The sequence below is a fragment of the Ahaetulla prasina genome, chromosome 3 (genome assembly GCF_028640845.1).
Source record: "Ahaetulla prasina isolate Xishuangbanna chromosome 3, ASM2864084v1, whole genome shotgun sequence".
NCBI classification, from domain to species: Eukaryota; Metazoa; Chordata; class Lepidosauria; order Squamata; family Colubridae; genus Ahaetulla; species Ahaetulla prasina.
The window spans coordinates 107,497,594-107,520,062 of NC_080541.1; the positions used below are offsets into that span (position 1 = coordinate 107,497,594).

Consider the following 22,469-nt stretch of genomic DNA (forward strand, 5'->3'; position numbering starts at 1 on the left):
AGACTGATTTGATTGCACACACTTTTGCAAAAGTTTTTGGCAGAGCATGTGTTACATAGTGCCAACCGTTGAATAATTTGCAGGATCCAATGAGGGTTGGTCACTGCGACCCTAGGTATAGTCTTTCAAGCTTTAGGACTTGTGCTGGAGGCCATCCTCAGGGAACGTCTCTTTGGCAAAGTGTGTGCTTTGGGCTATTCTGTGTGTGGTATTTATATGGTGCCTCTTTTGTGCAGGTTTTTAATTGTTGATTGAGCTATTGATGGCTGGCTATTACGTCATTGGCTGTTGTTTCGCTGTGCTGCCAAGTCCTCACCTCATAATTACTTGATAAGCTGGTGGCTAATCAGCTCTCCCATTGACTGACAGAGAGGCCTGTTTCCCAGGCTTTAATCAGTTTCCAAGCTGTTTTTGTGCTTGCTCATCTAACAAACTAAGTAGCTACAAAATTGAATGTATGTCCTTGTTCATTGCAATGTGAGGTTACCAGTGAGTTTGAGTCTCCTCATCTGACTGCTCGCTTGTGTTCTTGCAATCTGGTGGTTAGCTTTCTCCATTTCTGTCCTATATAATCACAGGGGCAATCCATGCAGGGGTTCCAGTAAATTCCATTAGAAGTATTTCCCACCTCTAAGCGATCTTTACAATGCAAAATGTGTCCTCGTATGGTAGGCTCTGGGCAATGTACAATGCCCACTTGCAGAACTTGGAAACTGTGTTCTACTGCTTCCAAAATGTTTTTGATGTATGGCACGGTATGCCATGTAGTTGGTCCTGAATTTTGTTGCTTCCTTTCTCACCCCATCATGTTGTGCAGACATCTTGTAATAAATGATTGTGGGTACATTCTGCCTGAATTGTTCATGTAGGCATCTGCTCTTCATGCACTCTCTATATGCACCAAGACAAATTCCTTGTGTGTCCAATCACACTTGGCCAATAAAAAATTCTATTCTATTCTATTCAGTTGTTTAGCTTGCTACTTACTACAGTGAATTCTCACCCTGCCATATAGTTGAATTGAACAATTTCTTGGGGCATGAGTTTTTCCATAAGAGTGTATGTAAACCTATTACTAGTCACTTCTACTAGAATCTTACTATCTTACTACTTACTAATTTAGCCAAAGATTTGCAGATCTGCTTTTGAAGGCATCCCAAATTTGCATGAGATATCAAAACTACTTCTGCTCTGGCTATATCTACTATTTTATTTAAGATGAAGTAACACTAAACAATCTCTACATGTGCATTCACTGCACACAATCCTGTCCTTTATCAACAATTCCAAATTCACCATAACAACTCAACAGTCTCCAATACTCCTTAAGTTCTGGGAAAAACATATGTATATTACGAACAATGCTTTTCCTAGCAACAAAATATGTGGCAAATGTGTTTATTATTTGCAGTTTTTGCTTAACTGCCTCTGTGTAAGCTGAAACTTACTGTAAAACTCCCATGCCTCTTTGCCAGCAAAACAGAAACAAAAGGACACTGAAGCCATTCTGTTTTATACACAAGTAAGATTTACTCCTGCTTTCTGGGAAAAGGAAATGATTAAAATCCTCTTCACTAATAATTAATTTAAATTTAGGTACTAACTGTTCTGCGGTTTAGCCATTTCCTGCTAGAGGAAGTTTCTTGATTACTAACACTACCTTCAGTTATTTCTCAATTACTTCATTCCTAGGAAAGGAAGAAAGCCCTCAGTGACTCACATATTATCTCCTGCTGCCAAGCCAAGCCAATCACTTTATCTTCATACTAATATACACCACTGTCATGTTAACCTGCCAGATAGTAACAGACTATAAATATAGCTCCCATCTCCCTTTTTTTGTATCAGTGGGGGGAAAAAGAGAGGTGTCTCCTATAGGAACTTTGGGGGGAAAACTGTCAAGTAAGAGAAGGCGGCTACTAAAGTTTTAATCTTCAAATAAAGAGTATGATAAATCAGCAGAGAAAGAGAAAGGAAAACAAAATACATTGCATGACAAATTCTAGTGCAAACCTGTTTTCAGGTTAAAATGACAATTACATTTTTCCTGATGAGAAATTCCAGTAATACCTGATTTTGTTTGACAATAAAGGTGACATATTCTCCTGGCTTAATGGCTAGGCTTTCTCCTTTAATGCTGATCTGCAATCCTCTGGGAGCAGTTAGTGGACACACATGCTGAGAAGAATTTTTCTGTAAATCCACACCCCCTTTACATATATTAGATATAACTTTACGGTATCTGTTGGAAGAAGTAAATGGACAGCATATCTGAAGGAGGAACACAACTGATCAACAGATACAGAAAAGGATATACTCATGGCCTAGAGCAAAGTCTTAATTTGGATTCAACCCTATATGTTCACACAACATACTTAGGACAAAAGCAGAGGCAGCAAGCTGTCAGTATATCACTTACAACTCCTAGCTGCTAGTTGGATTGCAATCTCTACACTAGAGATTCTAGTTTCCATAAAAATAACATTAAAGTGCTTCAGTTAAAATTGGATTTTGATGGGCTTGGTAGCATGCTGGCCAAAATATGGTAAATATTTGATATTGTTTTTAATATTGGCAGGAAAGGCTGAATGTTGTATGGGAGTAAGGCTGGTAAACTAGTCTATACCTTATTTACATTATTAAAAAGCACAGTGAGAAAGCCTTGATTTAACCAAAGCTATAATGCATAATGTCACCTATGTTGTTGTAGTGGTTTGCATATGAAAGTATATGCATATGAAATTCATAGGCTGGTGATAGTGACATGTTATGCTCCAGTAATACTGATAATGAAAGGATCAGAGATAGTTTTGAGAAAAATGTGCAAAATTCCAGATGAATGCAATCCAGAGAAAAATTACTTCAGTAGACTAAATAAGTAACAATTATATAATTGATGAGAAGCTAAAAAGAGAGAGAGAGGTGAGAACTTGAAGGAACAGCAGCCAAGTATAAAGCAATATATGGACATATTGGAAACAAGAATAGAAAGAATAGGGAAATACATGTGAATGTTGTTGGTATGTGCTATATTTCCTTTCCTTTTTATTAGCACATACCAACATTTCTTTAGCTTGCTATTTCACACGCCTTTTTTTATCCCAGAAGGAAATGATAGGATTAACATATAAAATTACATATTTCTGTGTACCTATAAGATTCCCTACAGAAGCTGGATGGGGCAATTTTAAAACAAAACAGTACCAGGGCAATTGTAAGGAATTCCCAACCAATCATATTTTTGTGTATAATTATTTAATCATAATAAGTTGGTATACTGCCCAGTGATTTCTTCAAAGATTAAAAAAAATTGGAGGTATATAATAATTAAAAATACAAGACCCAGTGAAGACTTGGCAAGGTCAGAACTCGTTATTCAAACTGCCCAAAAGGCTGGCTACAATTCCAAAGTGGATTGACTGGATAGTGAAGAAAGAGGTACCTGTGTACTGCAGCCTTGCCAATGTAGAAAGCAGACAGAAACTCTACATTTCTCAAAATAGCATCCTTGAATTACTCAATATGATTGTGTGCTGCTAAATACACCAGAAAGGAAAACTAACTGCATCCCTGCTGATAATGTTAGCTATCTTTCGGAAAAGCAGCTTCAGTGAGACCAACTTGGTGGCTAACAGAAATCTCCAGAGGTAATGTCTCTCTAAATATTAAGGAGCATTCATCAAGGCAAAATAGTATGCAGAAACTTTCCACATCAATTTTTTTTCAAAAGCCAAACTATTTTATTAGAAATAAATAATAGTTTTTGTCTCTATCACATTAGAAATTTGTAAAGGAGACTGATAAAAGGCAGAAAGGAAAATAGACAGCTATTTTCCAAACAAAATATTCACTTACTTACCCTGTGCTACTTTTATAGGACTGCCCTGTGATACAGTCTTCAGGAGGGGCTTTAGGGTTAAACCAAAAGTCAGCAAAGCACATGCTGGGCTCTGATTTTGACAGTGAAAGTTCAAATCCATAATCACTAAAGAATAATAATAACAAATAGGTTTTTATTGTACATATAACTGTATGAATTACAGCTGAAACAGTTTGTATCCTTTTGGGATGGTATATTTTACCAGACATCTTTTGGGTTCCATAGCTTTTGTCATATTGGCTAATAAATTAACTTTCTATGAGTGTATTTATACTTTTGACAGCTGAGTTCAGCAGGTGCTCATTAGAACTCTAATTAGCAGCAACAAGCCCCCATTACAAAAACCAGGTTTATTCTTTTTGCATGAGAAATGATGAATAAGTGTACAATCCTTTAGTCAATTTTATTTACAAAGGAACACAAACTTTCTGGGAGGCTAGAACATTCCACAAGATTGGAGAGCATATGGGCAATTGGGAGGGAAAAAGGTTTTAATTTCCGCCCTTCCTCCTTTTGTTATGGACTGCTGTGATATCCAGCTTAGATTCAAAGGAAGAAAAGAATGTCTAGCACAGACAGAAAATCCCTCTTGAAATAAAGTTCCTCAGGCTGTCTCCAAAGAGCAGACTCAAGGAGAGCAGATGGTTCTGGCAACCAGCCTTGGTGGCCACCTGTAATAAATCTGCTACCAGCAGCTGTGCTGGCAGACACATAGTTCCCTCATGGTCCACATTTCAGACAAGGCAGAGTCTTATTACAGAGGCACTGACATGATTCAAATTGTATGGGATCATTTTCTTTAGATATTGGCCATTTTTAAAACTGAATATATGTTTAACAGAATAGGACTTTTTCAGTTGTATTAAATCTAATAAAAGAATGCTGTATTGCTGAAATAGAAGAGAAAATACTATATGCATTCAGCATACTCTGCCAAGAGTTGTTTTTGTTAATAAAGGTACTTTCGACTTACTTAGCAACTGTTCGAAGTTGCAATAGACCCCCCTAAAGGGACTTGCGACCCAGATTTGAAGTTCCGATGTCAATTCTCCCCTGCAGTCATGTGACTGCATTCTGGGCACTCAACAACCGGCCTACATTTACAGCTGTTTGCTGCTCCCAGTGGCCATGATATACAATGCTTTTGGCAGAAACTGGCATCTTCTTCTGGTTTCTTGCAAAACCATGCCTATACTGAACAAGGGATTTGCTTAATGCAGTGGTCACCAACCAGTGGTCCGTGAGAAAATTTTGGTGGCTCACAGAGAAATCTTTGCATTTCTCTCGAGGAGCCCAGCCGAAGTTTCCCATGCCGCTTGCTCTTCAGCGCTTTGATTCCCAGGGACAGGATGGGGTCCTTTAGGCGGTTAACTTGGCCACCTGTTAGCAAAGAGAAGCAGCCGGAATCAACCCTGGCTTTGCTGTCCATTGCAGACGCTAGATCAGCCCCCTGCAAACTCTCATCTCTCAAGGAGCACTCACTGAAGCGGTACAGGAAACTTTAGCTGGGCTCCTCGAGAGGTGAGAGTTTGCAAGGGGCCAATCTAGCATCTGCAATGGACAGCAAAACCAGGCTTGACTCCGGCTTCTTCTCTCTGCTGTAGTGCTTCCTGGATGCGATTTACCGCTCCGAGCCCCAAGCACTCCAAGCCCCAAGCACCCCCTCATCAGTCCCCTGCAGTAGCTTCCCTCCAGCCGGCAGGTCGAGCCCAATGCTGGCTCTCGTATGCCAAGCCAGGCCCTTCATTTACTTCAAGCTATCCCCCATCAGGGGGATCCCACAAAGCCCTCACCACCCCTTCCATCCTTCTACCCCCAGCCAGCCTTCTGGATGAGGTAGAAATACTGGATCTTCAGAGGTTGGGTGGCTACGGCTGGAAAGAAAAGGAAGAAGAGCAGCAGCAATTCCAGGAAGAGGAGGAGGAAACCTGGTAGTAGGGTATCTTTGCCTGACTTTTCCGCACAAAAGCTTGTCTCCTGCCTGGCTCTTTCCCCTTCTTTCCCTGTGGCTCTTTCTGGGGAAAAAAAGACCCTTCCTCTTTTTGTACCCAGCTGGCACTTTCCAAAGTTCATTTTTCCACCGTTAGTTGCTCAAATCTCCTTTGATTGTGATTTTTAAAAAAATATTATTTACATCAGCCATCCCTTTCTAACATCTCCCGTTTTCTCATTGATTTCCCGCCCCCCCCCAACCATTACTTTTCCAAGTCCTCCATTTGCTTCCAACCTGCTTTTTTTTTGCCTGTGTGATTTAAAAACAAAGATTTAGAAACACTGGGCTTCAAAGACTTCTCTTTGTATTGGATTGGTGGATAAATCCCAGGTACGAACGTGCCTATGCATTTAATATGGAAATGAGTATAAATTCTTAAAAGAAACTTAGCATGAAGCTGGGGATTTGTTAGCTTTGCTTTCTTTACTGCATTGCCTTGGTTAAGTTGTGCAAAAAATAATAATAGTGCACCGGTTAAAGGCAGCTGAGCCTCCCCCCCCCCAGTCCGCGGGATTTAAAATTATGAACTTGGTGGTCTCTTAGGTCCAAAAGGTTGGGGACCCCTGGCTTAACTGACTGCCACAATAAAGGTAATAAAAATGGGCAAAATGTTTGTGACCCACTTTACAACCATCATGATTTATGACCATAATTGTCAGGCTCAATTATAGTAATAAATCAAGGACTACCTGTATGTAGTCATATTTCAGTATGTCTATATATAATATTAACAACTCGGCCACTTAGGAGACAGGAAGAGAGAAAAACTTACCATAAGAAATCAGAAGAACTACATTCACAAACTTTGGAAGAAAGTGCTGACATAAAGTTTTTTCCTTTAATACACCATGATGAATTCTTCCTCCTTCGAAAGGTTCTCTGCTGGCCCATTATGCAACGGTCACCCTGAATATTAAAGGTTAATTCTCATAGCTGCTAGATAAAAGTTACTTATTTATTTGTAACCGAATTCTTGGACTAATTTTCAGTATCCGGTAAGAATTGTTTTAGAGTATATTCATCAATTGGAATAGGACATGGTAACAAGGTCAGACAATGCATAGACATAGCAACTAAGTCAACCAATGAAGGCTGTTTGGGAGCTGAGACAGACTGAAGCCAGGGCGTGTCTTAGTCTGCAGCTTCTGAGTTTGTGCAGAGAAACTGAAACTAGTCTGCTCTGCTGAAATGAAAATAGCTGTTCTCTCCTGCCTTGTGTTTTGCTTGTAACTGCTACATTGGATGAATCTGTTATTGGTATTGTAAATTTATTTCATGTTTTATTATGTATATAAAGAAGTTAATGAATCTTGCTGCATCTGTCTGCCTGTGTGTGCTTTCTGGATTTGATTTTTGCAAAAAAACTCTGACAAATTGTCAATGGAATTTTAGGTATAATAATAAGATCTAACAAGTGTTTCACATGCAGATTGCATGAACTAATCTTTTTCAACACAATTTAACTTCTTCCTTTTTCCATTTCTTGTATTGGTTATAAACACACAATGTCTATTGTGAGAAAGCTTAACATCTTAATATTTAGTATAGAAAATATAGCAATGTTTATAGGCACATGTGTGTGAAGGAAAGGAGAAACAAATTAAATGCTAAAACAAAATGACTGATCTCATGCAACCGAAGACAACAAGCTCAGTTCTTGGCCTTGCAACTTCCACTGAGAAACATTCTTGTCTAAATCTACACAAAGCTATTTCCAGTATAGTAATACTGAGATAGACTTGATACAGGGCATCTTTTCTCACTTTCAATTAATTTGATTATACTAAGCAAGTTGAAATATAAGTATGCCTTTTGCTCAAATCATACCTCTATTTCTTTGCCTGCTATGTCAAAAAGAAATTGTCCCTAAATTTTGTATCTTAGAAATATCTTGATCCATTGATCTTAACTGGTCTGACATCAATTACAACCAATTAAGAGACTGATTGTTGAAACTTATTCATACTGAGTCCATAATAAATACTTGATCTCCAGATCATTAAATCTTAGCCAGTCCAGTCTACATGTTTAATGTGTATCATGTTTATTGCGTTTAATAAAATACTGATGCATACTTGCTCAGCTAAAAGTTGAATCAAGGAGTACACACTGCTGTTTTTGTAAATATTTGAGCTAGAAGACAGCCTTTGTTGTAGAATATAAGGAGCAATATACAAGTCTGAAATAGTTTTTTGCATACTTTTCACACTTCACTTCGCAGTTGAGCAAATCATACCTCTAAAGTTTTGATTTTATGTTCACTTAACTGGAAACACTGTACTCTATATTGTATTGTGAAACATTTCTCCCCCTCCCGCTTTTTTGCTTTGCATCAAAATGCTATCTGATAGCTCGTGCCATAGTACCCTTCTTAAATAAATCTGAGCTATGAATTCAGATTAGAAGTTATGCCTTTAATATATATAACTTTTGATTTTAATTAATCAAGAATGATTATTTTTGATGGCTTCTATGGGTATGAATTTCCTAGAATAATCAGAATGTAGTCCTAGAAATCATGCTGTTCTCTCACAGCAGTCTGTTTCATTGGTAAGCCATGGATTTAGTACAATCTTATGCCTGGTTATTTAGAAATCAAGCTACATTCAGTGGAACAAAAGTTGAAATTGTATCACATACATAAGCTGTGTGACCTGCATACTCTCCCTTCTCTCTGTCTCTTGTTTATGATGGAATGAAACAATGCTACAAATTTCCAGATTATTTGAATAAGGAAAACTGAGGTCTGTACAAATTATATTTCATTTAAAATTTAGATATTAACTCAAAATTAAATTTTGGTTTGATATGCTGGTTTGTTAACCAATTCAGTTAGACAAATTATACTTCTCTTTAACTGAACCACAGCCTTAGTGCAGTTAGTACAGATAATACTAAACGTGTTTTAGTATTACACAAACAAATGTCATTACATATGATAATTATTTCTTTCTATATAGTTGCACCTGCAGATTTGTTAGGTCCCATGATTCATAATCTTCATCAGTGCATTCACGGGAAAAAGATGGACGGAAATCTACCTTCACTAGCTCCCAGTCTGACTGGTAACTGATGTGTCCAAACACCCTAAAGAGAAAAAAATCCAAATGAGTTTCCAACTAAAACACTGGGAGTGAAACACAAGTATATAATAAGGAATATCTTCTGCTATGATTGGCTGCGGTAAATACAGGTAGTTCTCACCACTGACTGCAGTTGGGACCAACAATTCAATCATTATAGGGTGTGACTGTAAGGTGAACCACGTTGACTTACAATGTCGGTTCTGGCTGCATCATATGATATCATATAACTGTGACTTGTGACTTCCTACCAGTTTCCCCATTGACTTTGCTTTGTTGGAAGCCCGCTGAGATCATAAATAGCAATCATGGATGTTGCAACCATTGTAAATGTATATTGGTTGCCAAGCGCCCAAATTGTGATTATGTGTCTACAGAAAACCGCAACTTCAAGGACCACTCATAAATCTCCTTTTCCAGTGCTAATGTAACTTTGAATGATAAAGCGGTCAGTAGCAATAGCAGCACTTAGACATATATACCAGTTCACAGTGCTTTACAGCCCTCTTTAAATGGTTTACATACTGCCCCCAATAATCTGGGTCCTCATTTTACCAACCTTGGAAGGATGGAAGATTGAGTCAACCTTGAGCAGGTAAGACTCGAACTGCTGAAATGCTGGAGTTGTCAGTCAGCAGAATTAGTCTGCTGTGAATCTAACTACTGTGCCATCATGGCTCTTCAGTACATGAAAATGTTATATTTTCAAATTATTTTCATAATCAGGCTGTTCTGTACCATACTTTAAATATTAGCAATTAACTGACCCTGCATGTCTATCTCTCAGTATCTAGGTATAATAGAACTAAAGAAGAGACTGTAGTAATCAACAATGGAAACTATATGGTAGTCAAGGATTTTGCTTTCTTGAACATTTATGATCACTTGACTTCACAACAGAAAGTTTGGCTTATCTGTGTTTAGCTTTGAAGTAATGTATGTTTAGTCAGACATCTATTTATCTATTATCTCTATATCTAAGGCATTCCTTTTACTCTTCTACTGAATCCTGAAGGCTCCAGATTATCACAAAAGTATTTCCCATATGTACTCTCTCATTTAATTATCATTCATTAAATTGCTTTCATTTCATTTAAAGATGTCCAGCAAAAAAACGAAGACTTTGGATGTGTTCCTAAATTAATTACTTGGGTAATTGTTTCATAACATTAAGTTAAACACTTTTAATTGTTGACATTTAAACTTTTTCCATGTAGTTGATGGACTGATACAATAAAAGGTACTTACGTCATGACTAACGTCTCATCCCCAGGTTCACTAAGCAGGCCATCCACATACACAGAAATACTTGTGAAATTATGGGTGCTCCAAGTTTGACCTTCATCTACACTGAATCTGTAATGGAAGTAGTAAAATAATCAACACCATTTCTTTAAATAATTTAATAGGATTCACAAAGTCCAAAGTAGTTAAATAGCAGATATTCTAAAGCTAACCATTATAGGTAGTCTTTGACCTATGACCATTTGTTCAGTGACCCTTCAAAGTTTGAATCCCTAGTATAGGTCTCCTGTGTGAGCAGGGGGTTGGACTAGATGACCTCCAAGATCCCTTCCAACTCTGTTACTGTTATCTGTTCTGCTGACGCTGAATGAATAATGGTTAGGACCAGTCCTTGAAGTTCTGATGTTCCAGCAATTTTGCAATCATGTGATTGCAATCTAGGAGTTTGACAACCTGTTCACACTTACAATCAGTTGCCAAGAACCCCACAATCACATGAATACTATTTGTAACCTTCACTGTTGCTGTGGTATCTCTCCCACACTTGCATTCTCCCCCAGACCATCTGCATTTCTGCCACGCTGGTCACTTGTGCATCCCAGTGTACTCTCTCCAACCCTCTCTGTGCCTCCTGATCTACATGAACTCTCTCCAACCCACATAGTGCCTCTTGTATATCCCTCCACAAACTCTCACCCTTGCACACCCTCCCTGACTCTGGTGGCACCTCTCTTGCACCCTCCCAGATCCTCTCCCATCCTTGAGCATTTCCTCACAGACTATGCCTCTCACAGAGCCTCCTCAACTCTCATGCCCTAAACCCCACTTCATTCTCTCCTCCACCCAGCAGCCATTTACCTATCTGCAGGTATGGAACTTTCGACTTCCTGACAGCTTCTCCAAATACTTGGTTGTGAGAAGTTGATAGGAAGTTGCCTTGACTAACAATTATGAGTTTGAGTTAATGATGGCAACCAGGGTTACAGGGATTGCGGTCACTAAGCAATACACTTTACAACCACATTGTTTAGCGATTGAAATTCCAATCTCAATTGTCAGTAAAGGGCTACTTGTATATATATTTGAATTCTTTCTTTTGTTAAAAAAAAATCTGCTACTAAAGTTATGTCAAAAGAGATTATCTCAAAATTTAAACAGATACAGGTAATCCTTGACTTGTACTATTCGTTTAGTGACCATTCAGATTTATGACCATTTTTCACACTTATGACCTGCAGAATCCCCATGGTCATGGGATCAAAATTCAGGTACTTGGCAACTGGCATATATTTATGGCACTTGCACCATCTCAGGATCTTATGATCATCCTTTGCGACCTTCCCAGCCAGCCTCCAACAGGCAAAGTCAATGAAGGAAGCTGAATTCACTTAACAACATGATTAACTTAACAACTGCAGTTATTTATTTAACAACTGTGACAAAATATTGTAAGATGGGTCAAAATTCACTTTATAATTATCTTTCTTACTAGAATAAATTTTGGACTCACTTATGGTTGTAAGTTAAGAACTACCTGTATTTCAAACTCTTAGTAGTTTAACCAGAACAATGCACCCAAAAAAATCAGTGTGAGTTAATCATACAAAAGAAAACACCCAGAGGAAAATTGTAAGATCTGTTCAATGGGGCCCTCTGGCATCAAGTTTCTGATATAAACAAGTCCCTTAGGTTACATAAAATTTGATCATGAGATCAGTATGCTGGTCTGAAAGTCAATGTAAGTAATATCTGAAAGTCAGAATCAAAATAATTATCAAATCTACCAAAACCTCAGAATAGTTGCCTTGGATGATATCAAATTATTATCTCGTGCTGCATGCAGTTTGAATTGTAGCCAATTAGATGTTAATACTAATAGGAAATTATCTTCTAGCTATTTTAGAAGAGACATATACTGAATATTTCCAAATGGTTTAGAATAGTACCACCAGCAGCAGCTATCCTATTCTTTTTTGCTCAGCGAATCTCATATAGAAGACCAAAATAGTGGAAGACCCAGATTATTATACATATTATACATTATTATACATCATCATCAGGAGCACTAAGAAGATTCAATGAACAGGCCAGGGTTGCCAGAAAATAATAGTTTCAGCTGACAGCATCCTAACTCTTTAAGGAGTTAACTTTTTTATGATTAGCAACTATAGAAAGCTTTGCACACCACTAATTAATCCACTTTTAAAGATATCCAAGTATACAGGGGATAGAAGGGGAATTTGCAGACAACACCAAGCTGGCAGGAATAGCCAAGAACCCAGAAGATAGGCTCAAGATCCAGAAGGACTTTGACAGGCTTGAAAACTGGGCCCTATCTAACAAAATGAAATTTAGTGGTGAGAAAAGTAAGATTTTACTTACTTAAAGAAAAAGTAAATGCACAGATACAGAATAGGTGAAATCTAGCAGTAACTACAAGAGGGATCTAGGGAATCCCAGTGGACAATTACTTAAATATGAGCCAGCAGTATGCTGCAGCTGCCAAAAAAGCCAACATAGTTCTAGGCTGCACTAATGGAGGAATAGAATCAAGATCATGTGAAGTGTTAGTACCATTTTATAATGCCTTGGTAAGATCGCACCTGGAATACTGCATCCAGTTTTGGTCACCAGAATAGAATAGAATAGAATAGAATAGAATTTTTATTGGCCAAGTGTGATTGGACGCACAAGGAATTTGTCTTGGTGCAAAGATGTTGAGATTCTAGAAAGAGTGCAGAGAAGAGCAACAAAAATGGTTAAGGGGCTGGAGGCTAAAACATATGAAGAATAGTTGCAGAAATTGGGTATGTTTAGTCTAATGAAAAGAAGGATTAGGGATGACATGATAGCAGTGTTCCAATATTTGAGGGGCTGCCACAAAGAAGATACTGAAGATACTGAAGATCTTCTGACACCGAAGATAGGACAAGAAGCAATGGATGGAAACTAATCAAGGCAAGAAGCAATCTAGAACTAAGGAGAAACTTCCTGACAGTGAGAGCAATTAATCACTGGAAGAGGCTGCCTCAAGAAATTTTGGGTGCTCCATCAATGGAGATATTTAAAAAGAGATTGGACAGCCATTTGTCTGAAATGGTATAGGGTCTCCTGCTTGGGTGGGGGGATGGAGTGGAGGACCTTCAGTGTTCCTTCCAGCTCTTCTCTTCTGTTCTTGTTATCTTTTCTATGATCAAGTGTATCTATTGCATCAAGCCCAATGAAAGTCTGGAGTGGTATAGGATCTCCTGCCATGAGCAGGAAGTTGAACTAAAAGACCTCCAAGGTCCCTCCTAACCTTATTGTTCTATGTTCTAGATAGCTATTTATAGATGCCTGAGAAAGGTAGGGAAGAATGACCTCCTTACCATGTTTTGTTTCCTGATTTCCATGGATAAGTGTATTTATTACATATATGAATATAGCTAGCAAACATGGATGCGCCAAAAGTGCTTTTTCAAAAGGCAACTGGACTTTTTGGTTTTTCTTTGAAGATGTTTTGCTTCTCATCCAAGAAGTTTCTTTAGCTCTTGCCTCTTGAAAAAGCATCTTTGGGACAACCATGACCTGGATGACTGAGAATCTTCATAGTCATTTAGCAAACATGGAGCAAATATTAAATTAGTAAACAACTCTCTTAAAGAAAAAAAAACATTTCAGTTGGAATATTTTTTAGTACTGAAAATACAGTAGAGTGAGTAGACTAATAAAAGTTTGCTATAGAATTACTTGAGTATTTTCAGAGGAATAGATGTATCTTTGATGGCCACAATCACACCACCATGATCCAAATATAAGATATGATGCTCCTCTTCAAAAACCTATTGGCCAGGAAAAGAAAAATAACAAAGTAATTAGGTTTTCAGGAAAACCATATAAGCATATTGGATCAAAAATAGACTAATATTGGAAGAGAGGAGAGGGGATGCATTGGACTGGGGGTGGGAGCACACACTGAAATCTGGGAAAGACTGGAATGACAACAGAATGACGGAAAGAGGGGGGGAAATAACAATGGAGATTAGGAAACAATGAAAATTTAACGTCAAATACAGGTAGTCCTCAACTTACAACAGTTCACTTAGTGACCATTTGAAGTTACAAGAGCCTTGGTGATGCAGTAATTAGAGTGTAGTACTGCAGGCTACTTCTGCTGACTGCCAGCTGACTGCAATTTGACAGTTCAAATACCACCAGGCTCAAGGTTGATTCAGCCTTCCATCCTTCTGAGGTGGGTAAAATGAGGACCCAGATTGTTGGGGGCAATATACTGCCTCTGTAAACAGCTTAGAGAGGGCTGTAAAGCACTGTAAAGTGATAGATAAGTCTAAGTGCTATTGCTACAACGGCAGGGAAAAAAGTGACTTAGAACCATTTTTAACACTTATGACCATTGCAAAATTCCCATAGTCACGTGATTTATATTCTGATCTTTGACAACTGACAACATTTATGATGGTTGCAGTGTCCTGGGGTCATGTGATCCTCTTTTGCGACCTTCTGACAAGCAAAGTCAATTGGGAAGCAAGATTCATTTAAGAAACATGTTACTAATTTAACAACTGCAGTGATTCAGTTAACAAATGTGACAAGAAAAGTCATAAAATAGGACTTTTATAAGCTCACTTAACAAATTTCTCGCTTAATAACATAAATTTTGAGCTCAATTGTGATTATAAGTCGAGGGATACCTGTATTTTGGGTTAAGAAAATAGTAAAAGACACAGCACAGATGATGGGAAAGTATGTAAAGGTCAAAGATAATATGACATATGTATCCCAAGTGATAATGTGAGAATACATTCATCTAAAATATCATTCAGGAAAGAAATAAGTTATACTATAATTAAAAAATAATGGCTTGCTGTGCTTTCCCAGGGCTATAGTCCTCCGCATATTTATTAAATGCAAAAGGAATTAATTTTGTGTAAATATGCTTAGACCTAGACTGCAATTAACTAAATGTTTAAAAAGTGATTATGTCATCAAGCCTTCAAGAAAAAAATCCCAGTAATAATAAAATATAGATGATAAAAAATATCATATCCTTAATCTAGTTGTTGATACAGAAACATATTCTACTGGGCACAGCATTGTGACAAGATGATTACTAATAAACAATAACTCACTCATTCTTTCTGTCTTGATTTGGACTATCATTAAAGCCCAACCTATTGATAATGAATAGCTTGGTCATATTAGGATTCACACATGAGGCCTTTCATTCAGCTTGAATGATTTATTGAAAAGCTTTTCACTGAATCAGAACATACTTATGGGTTGTGAAATTGCGTAATTTTATATTAATATTTCATTTCATTTCATTTCATTTATTAGATTTTTATACCGCCCTTCTCCCGAAGGACTCAGGGCGGTGTACAGGCAAATAAAAACAGACTAGACAATAACCTATAAAATGCAGAATTAAAAAACTTATTATACTTGCCTAAAATTTTAAAATATATAAAAATTAAAACCCCGTTTAAAATTAATAATAAAACTATACAATCCGTAAAATTTAAGCCAGCCCCGCGCGAATAAAAAGATGCGTCTTCAGTTCGCGGCGAAAGGTCCGAAGGTCAGGTATTTGGCGTAAACCCGGGGGAAGTTCGTTCCAGAGTGTGGGAGCCCCCACAGAAGGACCTTCCTGGGGCCGCCAGCCGACATTGCTTGGCGGACGGCACCCTGAGAAGTCCCTCTCTGTGAGAGCGTACGGGTCGGTGGGAGGCATATGGTAACAGTAGGCGGTCCCGTAAGTACCCAGGCCCTAAGCCATGGAGCGCTTTAAAGGTCATAACCAAAACCTTAAAGTGCACCCGAAAAGCGACAGGTAGCCAGTGCAGTCTGCGCAGGAGGGGTGTTACATGGGAGGTACGAGACCCTCCCTCTATCACCAGCGCAGCTGCATTCTGGACTAGCTGAAGCCTTGGGCGCACCTTAAGGGGAGCCCCATGTAGAGAGCATTACAATAATCCAAGCGAGAGGTAACGAGTGCATGAGTGACTGTGCACAAGGCATCCCGATCAAGGAAGGGGCGCAACTGCCGAACCAGGCGAACCTGGTGGGAGGCCCCCTGGAGACGGCCAAATGATCTTCAAACGACAGCCGCCATCCAGGAGGACACCTAAGTTGCGCACCCTATCCTTTGGGGCCAATAACTCGCCTCCAACAGTCAGCTGCAGCTGCAGCTGACTGAATCGAGATGCCGGCATCCACAGCCACTCCGTCTTGGGGGGATTGGGGTTGGGGCTGTTTCTCCCCATCCAGACCCGGACGGCTTCCAAGCACCGGGACAGCACTTCGACAACTTCATTGGGGTGACCTGGGGTGGAGAAGTACAACTGAGTGTCATCAGCGTACTGATGGTACTTCACCCCAAAGCCACTGATGATCTCACCCAACGGCTTCATGTAGATGTTGAACAGAAGGGGCGAGAGAATCGACCCCTGCGGCACCCCACAAGTGAGGGCCCTCGCGGTCGACCTCTGCCCCCTGTCAACACCGTCTGCGACCGGTCGGAGAGATAGGAGGAGAACCACCGATAACGGTGGATAGGAGGAGAACCACCGATAACGGTGCCTCCCACTCCCAATCCCCCCAGCCGGCGCAGCAAGATACCATGGTCGATGGTATCAAAAGCCGCTGAGAGATCTAATAGGACCAGGGCAGAGGAATAACCCCTGTCCCTGGCCCTCCAGAGATCATCCACCAATGCGACCAAAGCTGTCTCCGTGCTGTAACCGGGTCGGAAGCCGGACTGGAACGGGTCTAGATAGACGGATTCTTCCAGGTATTGGGGTAGCTGACGCGCCACAGCACTCTCTACAACCTTCGCAACAAAGCGAAGGTTGGAGACTGGCCGATAGTTTCCCAAAATAGCCGGGTCCAAAGAGGGCTTCTTAAGGAGGGGTCTCACCACCGCCTCTTTCAAGGCGGCAGGGAAAACCCCTTCCAACAAAGAAGCATTTATAATCCTCTGGAGCCAGCCTCGTGTCACCTCCTGAGTAGCCAGCACCAGCCAGGAAGGACACGGATCCAATAAACATGTAGTGGCGCGGAGCCTCCCCAACAACCTGTCCACGTCCTCGGGAGCCACAGGGTCAAACCCATCCCAAACAGGCTCAACAAGACGTGCCTCCTCTCCCTCGCTTGGATCATCCCAATTTCGGTCCAGACCATCCCGGAGCTGAGCGATTTTGTCGTATAGATAACCACTAAACTCCTCGGCACGTCCCTGTAACGGGTCATCCCGCACCTCCTGATGAAGGAGGGAGCGGGTCACCCGAAACAGGGCGGCCGGGCGGTTATCTGCCGACGCAATGAGGGTGGAGGCGTAGGAACGCCTCGCCTCCCTCATTGCCACTAGGTAGGTCCTGGAATAGGACCTAACTAGTGTCCGGTCAGCTTCGGAACGACTGGACCTCCAAGTGCTCTCTAGGCGTCTTCTCCGGCGTTTCATCTCTCTCAGCCCCTCGGAGAACCAAGGGGCCGGTCGAGATCTGCGCCGGGTCAGAGGCCGCAAAGGCACGACACGGTCCAAGGCCCCAGCCGCGGCCTGTTCCCAGGCCGCAACTAGTTCCTCAGTCGTGCCGCGGGCCAGATCCTCAGGGAATGGCCCAAGCTCCGTCAGGAACCTCTCAGGGTCCATCAGGCGCCTGGGACGGAACCAACGTAGAGGCTCCGTCTCCCTGCGATGGTGGGCGGCGGTTCGGAAGTCTAGGCGAAGGAGAAAATGATCAGACCATGACATTGGTTCTGTTACTAAATCGTCTAATATCAGATCATTTAACCACTGACCAGAGATATAAATCAGATCCAGCGTGCCTCCCCCCATGTGCGTAGGGCCATCATTTACTCGTACCAGGTCCAAGGCCGTCATGGAAGCCTGGAACTCCCGAGCTGCAGTCGATGATAAGCCAACTGATGGCAGTTGAAATCCCCATATCTATAAGTTTGGGGGTCTCAACTGCCACAGTGGCCAATAACTCCAGCAGCTCGGGCAGGGCTGTGGTCACGCAGCAAGGAGCCAGGTACGCGATCAACAAGCCCAACTGATTCCTATGGCCCCACCTCACATAAAGGGATTCACAGCCGGCAATCTGAGGAACAGTGGCCTCCCTCGGCTCTAGATCTTCCTTAATGACAACCGCCACCCCTCCACCCCTCCCCTGGGCCCTCGGCTGATGGAATGCTCGGAAACCTGGGGGGCATAGTTCAACGAGGGGGACCCCCCCCTCTGGCCCCAACCAGGTCTCCGTAATGCCCATAAGGTCCGCGGCCTCCCCCTGAATAAGATCACAGATCAAGGGGGCTTTATTTACCACGGACCGGGCATTACATAACATCAGCCGAAGATCCAGGCTCTGAGGATCACGGCCGCCCGAGGAACGGGTAGGGACTAAGGGGCCGGAGCACGTGATCGCTTTTAGACATCGCGCACGTGCTCCCCAAACTCGATACGGCCCCCCCCTCCGCCATATCTGCCTCTCCCACTTACCGTACAGATTGAACCACCCTCTAATCCTGGAACAAACCCCTCCCCCCCTGCCTTCAGACCAGATGTAGTAATGCCGCGAACTGGCACCGGGACTGGATCTCTCCCCGACGGGTTCTCCCCCCCACCCGTCTTATCCCTCCCCCCCTTTAAAAAACCCTTGTTTAAAAATCTATTTAAAAAACCCCATACATTCTTCTTAGCAGCATGCCACCTCTCTGGGTCCCAAAACCCTTCGTTGAGGTAGGCCCTCGATAACTTGGAGGGCCATTCCTGCGAGGCGGGGGAACCCCGCAGTTGTAATAGGTCGGTGGACGAATATCTCATGAAAATGTCAAGTTCAAGGCAAATGTCAAGTTCAAGGCAGCAGAAAGTGTACATCCCAAGCCGGCATAGATGTTAAGCAAGTTCTAGGCCCGCAGACTTAGCCACTTCATCCCTATCCTCATCACAGACGGAGAGAGGGGGCTGAAATGCCAAACCCACAATCCGTTGAAATCCGGGGAACATAACCGGCCCAAGTCCAGATGATCCAGGAAACAGCCAAGGGGACCAGAGGTCCGGCCAAATCCAATGGCCTCCCTCCTAATAGTTGGTACAGTAATATCCTCCTTGGTTGCCGACCGCTAAGATGACATAATGTCCCTCGGAGACCCGGGCTCACTCCGTCCTGAGGAAGGGGCTTGTACAGTTCAGTGGTCAGATGGAAAGCCACACGTAATACCATTGCCGCTAATGTTGTCACTGCCGCCGCCGTTCCTATGGCCGCCATTATTCACGCTGGATCTATGTTAAGTTCATGATCCAGCCTGCCGCAGATGAAAATCCTGAGCATGCCGCCAGTGATGAAAAGAACCTAGGCCATTAATAGATGTTACGGCTAGGCCTAGCCAGGAGTCAGCTGGGGGGGGGGGCGATCTTCGAGCCCTCAAGAGCCCAAGCCCGCACGGCCCACCACACTGCCACCGCATTATGCGCGGCCAGGGATCAAACCAGGGCCTGTCCGGGCGGCTACCCCACCCCGATAAATAAATATTTATTTATTTGTATTCCACCTTTATTAATAAATGAACAAACAAACAAACAAACAAATAAATATAAAAAGATGTAAAATGAACAAATCATCACATCATTTCAATACCTGTCTCCATGTTCTACCACAGTCAGATGTTATATACATTTCTTCCTTGTATTCCACAAGCTGGGCACCCAGATTTCCTGAGAATAAAAGCATAATAATAATAGTAAAATTACTAAAGTATTGCAAATGCTTACTGCAGTTACTTCTACAAAGGCTCCTATTCTCCACCCTCCCTTATGGCTGAAAAACCCCTTCTACATGCAGGGAAAAAAAGAATCCCTACGGCAGCTTCTACTTTAGACCTGCCATCCCGCTACTTCCAGAACTAAGAAAATTGAAGCTCCATGCACAGCTTGGAGGCTGTCAAATTGGAGAAGACTATCATAAAGCCACAATTGACCCAATAATAATCCCGACCAAAGAATAATGTGGGACTTGTTCTCAGTGGCACTAATGATAGGTAGCCCCTAACACCAGGGGTTACATATCAATGTTTTAAATTTATAGCACAGGTGTCACACTTGATCACATCAAGTGATGTTTTTTGCCTTTGCAGAGCTAGGGTGGGTGTGGCCTTTGCATGATGCAACTGGCCCGCGGGCCACCAGTTTGACACCCCTGGTTTATAGTAGTTATTCTTTATCCTTGTCCCACATTTTTATCCAATAACTTTAAAGCAGGACATATAAAGATATTTTACTTTAATCTAACAGCAATACAACCACACTACATAAATTAAATTGAGTGATGCTACTTTTCCAAGACAGTATGTAAACTGCCATATTATGAGTACCCAAGAAAATAGGCATCGCTAATACCTTCACTAGACTCACCATTGTGTTATAGTACATAACAGGACTTAGTCTACTGTGATTTTTTCTGCCATCAGAATCTTCAACACCACCAAAGCTATCAGAAATTACTAGTTCTAGTTATTCTGATATGGCTGAGATATCCTCTAAGGTATATAGATCATAGAACTTGCTTGCAAGTGCTTTGGATTCACTGCTTTCCGTTCCTACTGTTTCAGCCACCTGTTCCTTAGTTTCATCTTTGATGTAACACTCATTAGTTGAAAAAGCTGCTCCTGTTTATTTTTCTGATCTGATTTTATTCCTCAGTATTTGAATCAATTTCTTCACTCCCCCTTCTTCTCCAGACCCAAAAGAAAAAAAATATCCAACTCCTTTCTCATATTCTTCATAACAGCTGTTACTCTGGAATGGCTAAATGCTGCTGAACTTGGAGATAAACAGCTAGAAGTCTTCTCTAGGGTCTAGGACCACTTGCCATGGCTGACTTGCCCTACACAAAGGCACAAATAAAGTGAAAGTCTGTGCAGGTTCTGACACTCCCCCTCCCTTTGCTGATTTATTTCACTGTTTTGTCTGTAAGTCAACATATGCAAAGAAATTAGGCTACTAGAAAATATGAGGAGTCATTGTTGAAGGAGAGCTATGTTAACCTACGGTGGCAAAAATAGAGATGTTTGGTAACACCTTTTCTGACTAACAATTTTTATTAAAAGACAGAAGTATCCATGAGCTGCAGCTCACTTCAGCAGATGAACAGCATGGCTAGACTGATGTAAGATGTAAACTGTGATGAAATGGGAAAAGAAAGATGAGAGAGAGAGAGGTTGGTTATACAGATGCAGTGAGACAGAGTGCAAGTTCCTCAACAATTAACAATTATAATGTGTTAAAAACCTATTGTGCTTGCTGAAATCCGAGATTGCCTGGAACACTTTGATGTGAGTTCAACTATTTCTTGCTCAGTGGCTCTGTTTTCCAAAAACCTTTGAAATCTCCTATGGAGTGTTCTGAGAGATTGAAATATTACTTTGTCCTTATTTTGAGTCCTAATTTCAAACTTGTGACCATTAATTTTTTTACACAAAGTTGTCCTGTTTGTCCTGTGAGTATCCAGAGGAACATTACTGGCATATATCACATTAAAACATCTGCAAAGGTGCTTCTAATCTTTTGTATGTGCTTGTCAGAGCCTATGATAACAATAATTATGTTGTTTTTGTTTATGAGAATTTGCTTCAGGTTAGATGGCTGTCTGCATATTATTTCAGGTCTGTCATCCAGTGCTTGAGAAAGTACAGTGTTATTATCCAGTATGGATTGTAGCTTACTAATAATTTGTTTGAGAGGCTTGAGCTGTAAGCTGTGGGTGATAATCAATGGTCTATTTCTATGGTCTACCTTTTAATAGATCCTTCTTGGGAACTGATCTAGCTCTATTGATTTGTCTATTTATGTTCTTGGGTGGGGAATTCAGTCTCCTGATTGCTGGCTTAATTTTATCAGTTTCAGGTGAGTCAGAACAAATGCAATTGAAGTCTACAGACTGGGTTTGTACTCTGTTCTGGAAGCTGGAAGCAAGTAGGTACTGTATGCAAGGCAAGGAATACATTTCCTGTATACTGTAGCATTTGTGTATCAAATGTTTAGTTTTAAAGTGAATCAGGATGTGGGTGTGTCCTGAAGATAGGTCTAGGCTATGGCAGCTTTGATTTGTGCTGACTGCCAGATGACATTCTACTAGGTTGTTTTTTTTTATTCAGCTCTAAAATACCAAGCAGCTTTTCCCCTTGCACACAATCATTTATAGTTTTCCATTCCTAATCATGGCTTATGTGAAACAACTTGGACTGTTGTTCAATGTGGAGGGTTGTTAAAGTG

At 41.1% G+C, this 22,469-nt stretch overlaps 1 protein-coding gene across 3 annotated transcripts in view; it reads right to left on the reverse strand.

The window, feature by feature from the left end:
• SORCS2 (sortilin related VPS10 domain containing receptor 2) overlaps positions 1-22,469 on the reverse strand; it is a 150,269-nt gene that overhangs the window by 27,739 nt on the left and 100,061 nt on the right. For all 3 annotated transcript variants that reach the window (XR_009154545.1, XR_009154544.1, XM_058177986.1), the window contains exons 12-18: positions 19,837-19,913; positions 13,931-14,022; positions 10,205-10,312; positions 8,840-8,960; positions 6,646-6,779; positions 3,860-3,985; positions 2,071-2,242 (exon numbers count right to left, since the gene is read on the reverse strand). Coding sequence is in view for 1 of the 3 variants with exons in the window: in XM_058177986.1 (XP_058033969.1) it covers positions 2,071-2,242; positions 3,860-3,985; positions 6,646-6,779; positions 8,840-8,960; positions 10,205-10,312; positions 13,931-14,022; positions 19,837-19,913 (830 nt within the window). In the remaining 2 variants the exon portion in view is untranslated. The remainder of the gene's footprint in view (positions 1-2,070; positions 2,243-3,859; positions 3,986-6,645; positions 6,780-8,839; positions 8,961-10,204; positions 10,313-13,930; positions 14,023-19,836; positions 19,914-22,469) is intronic.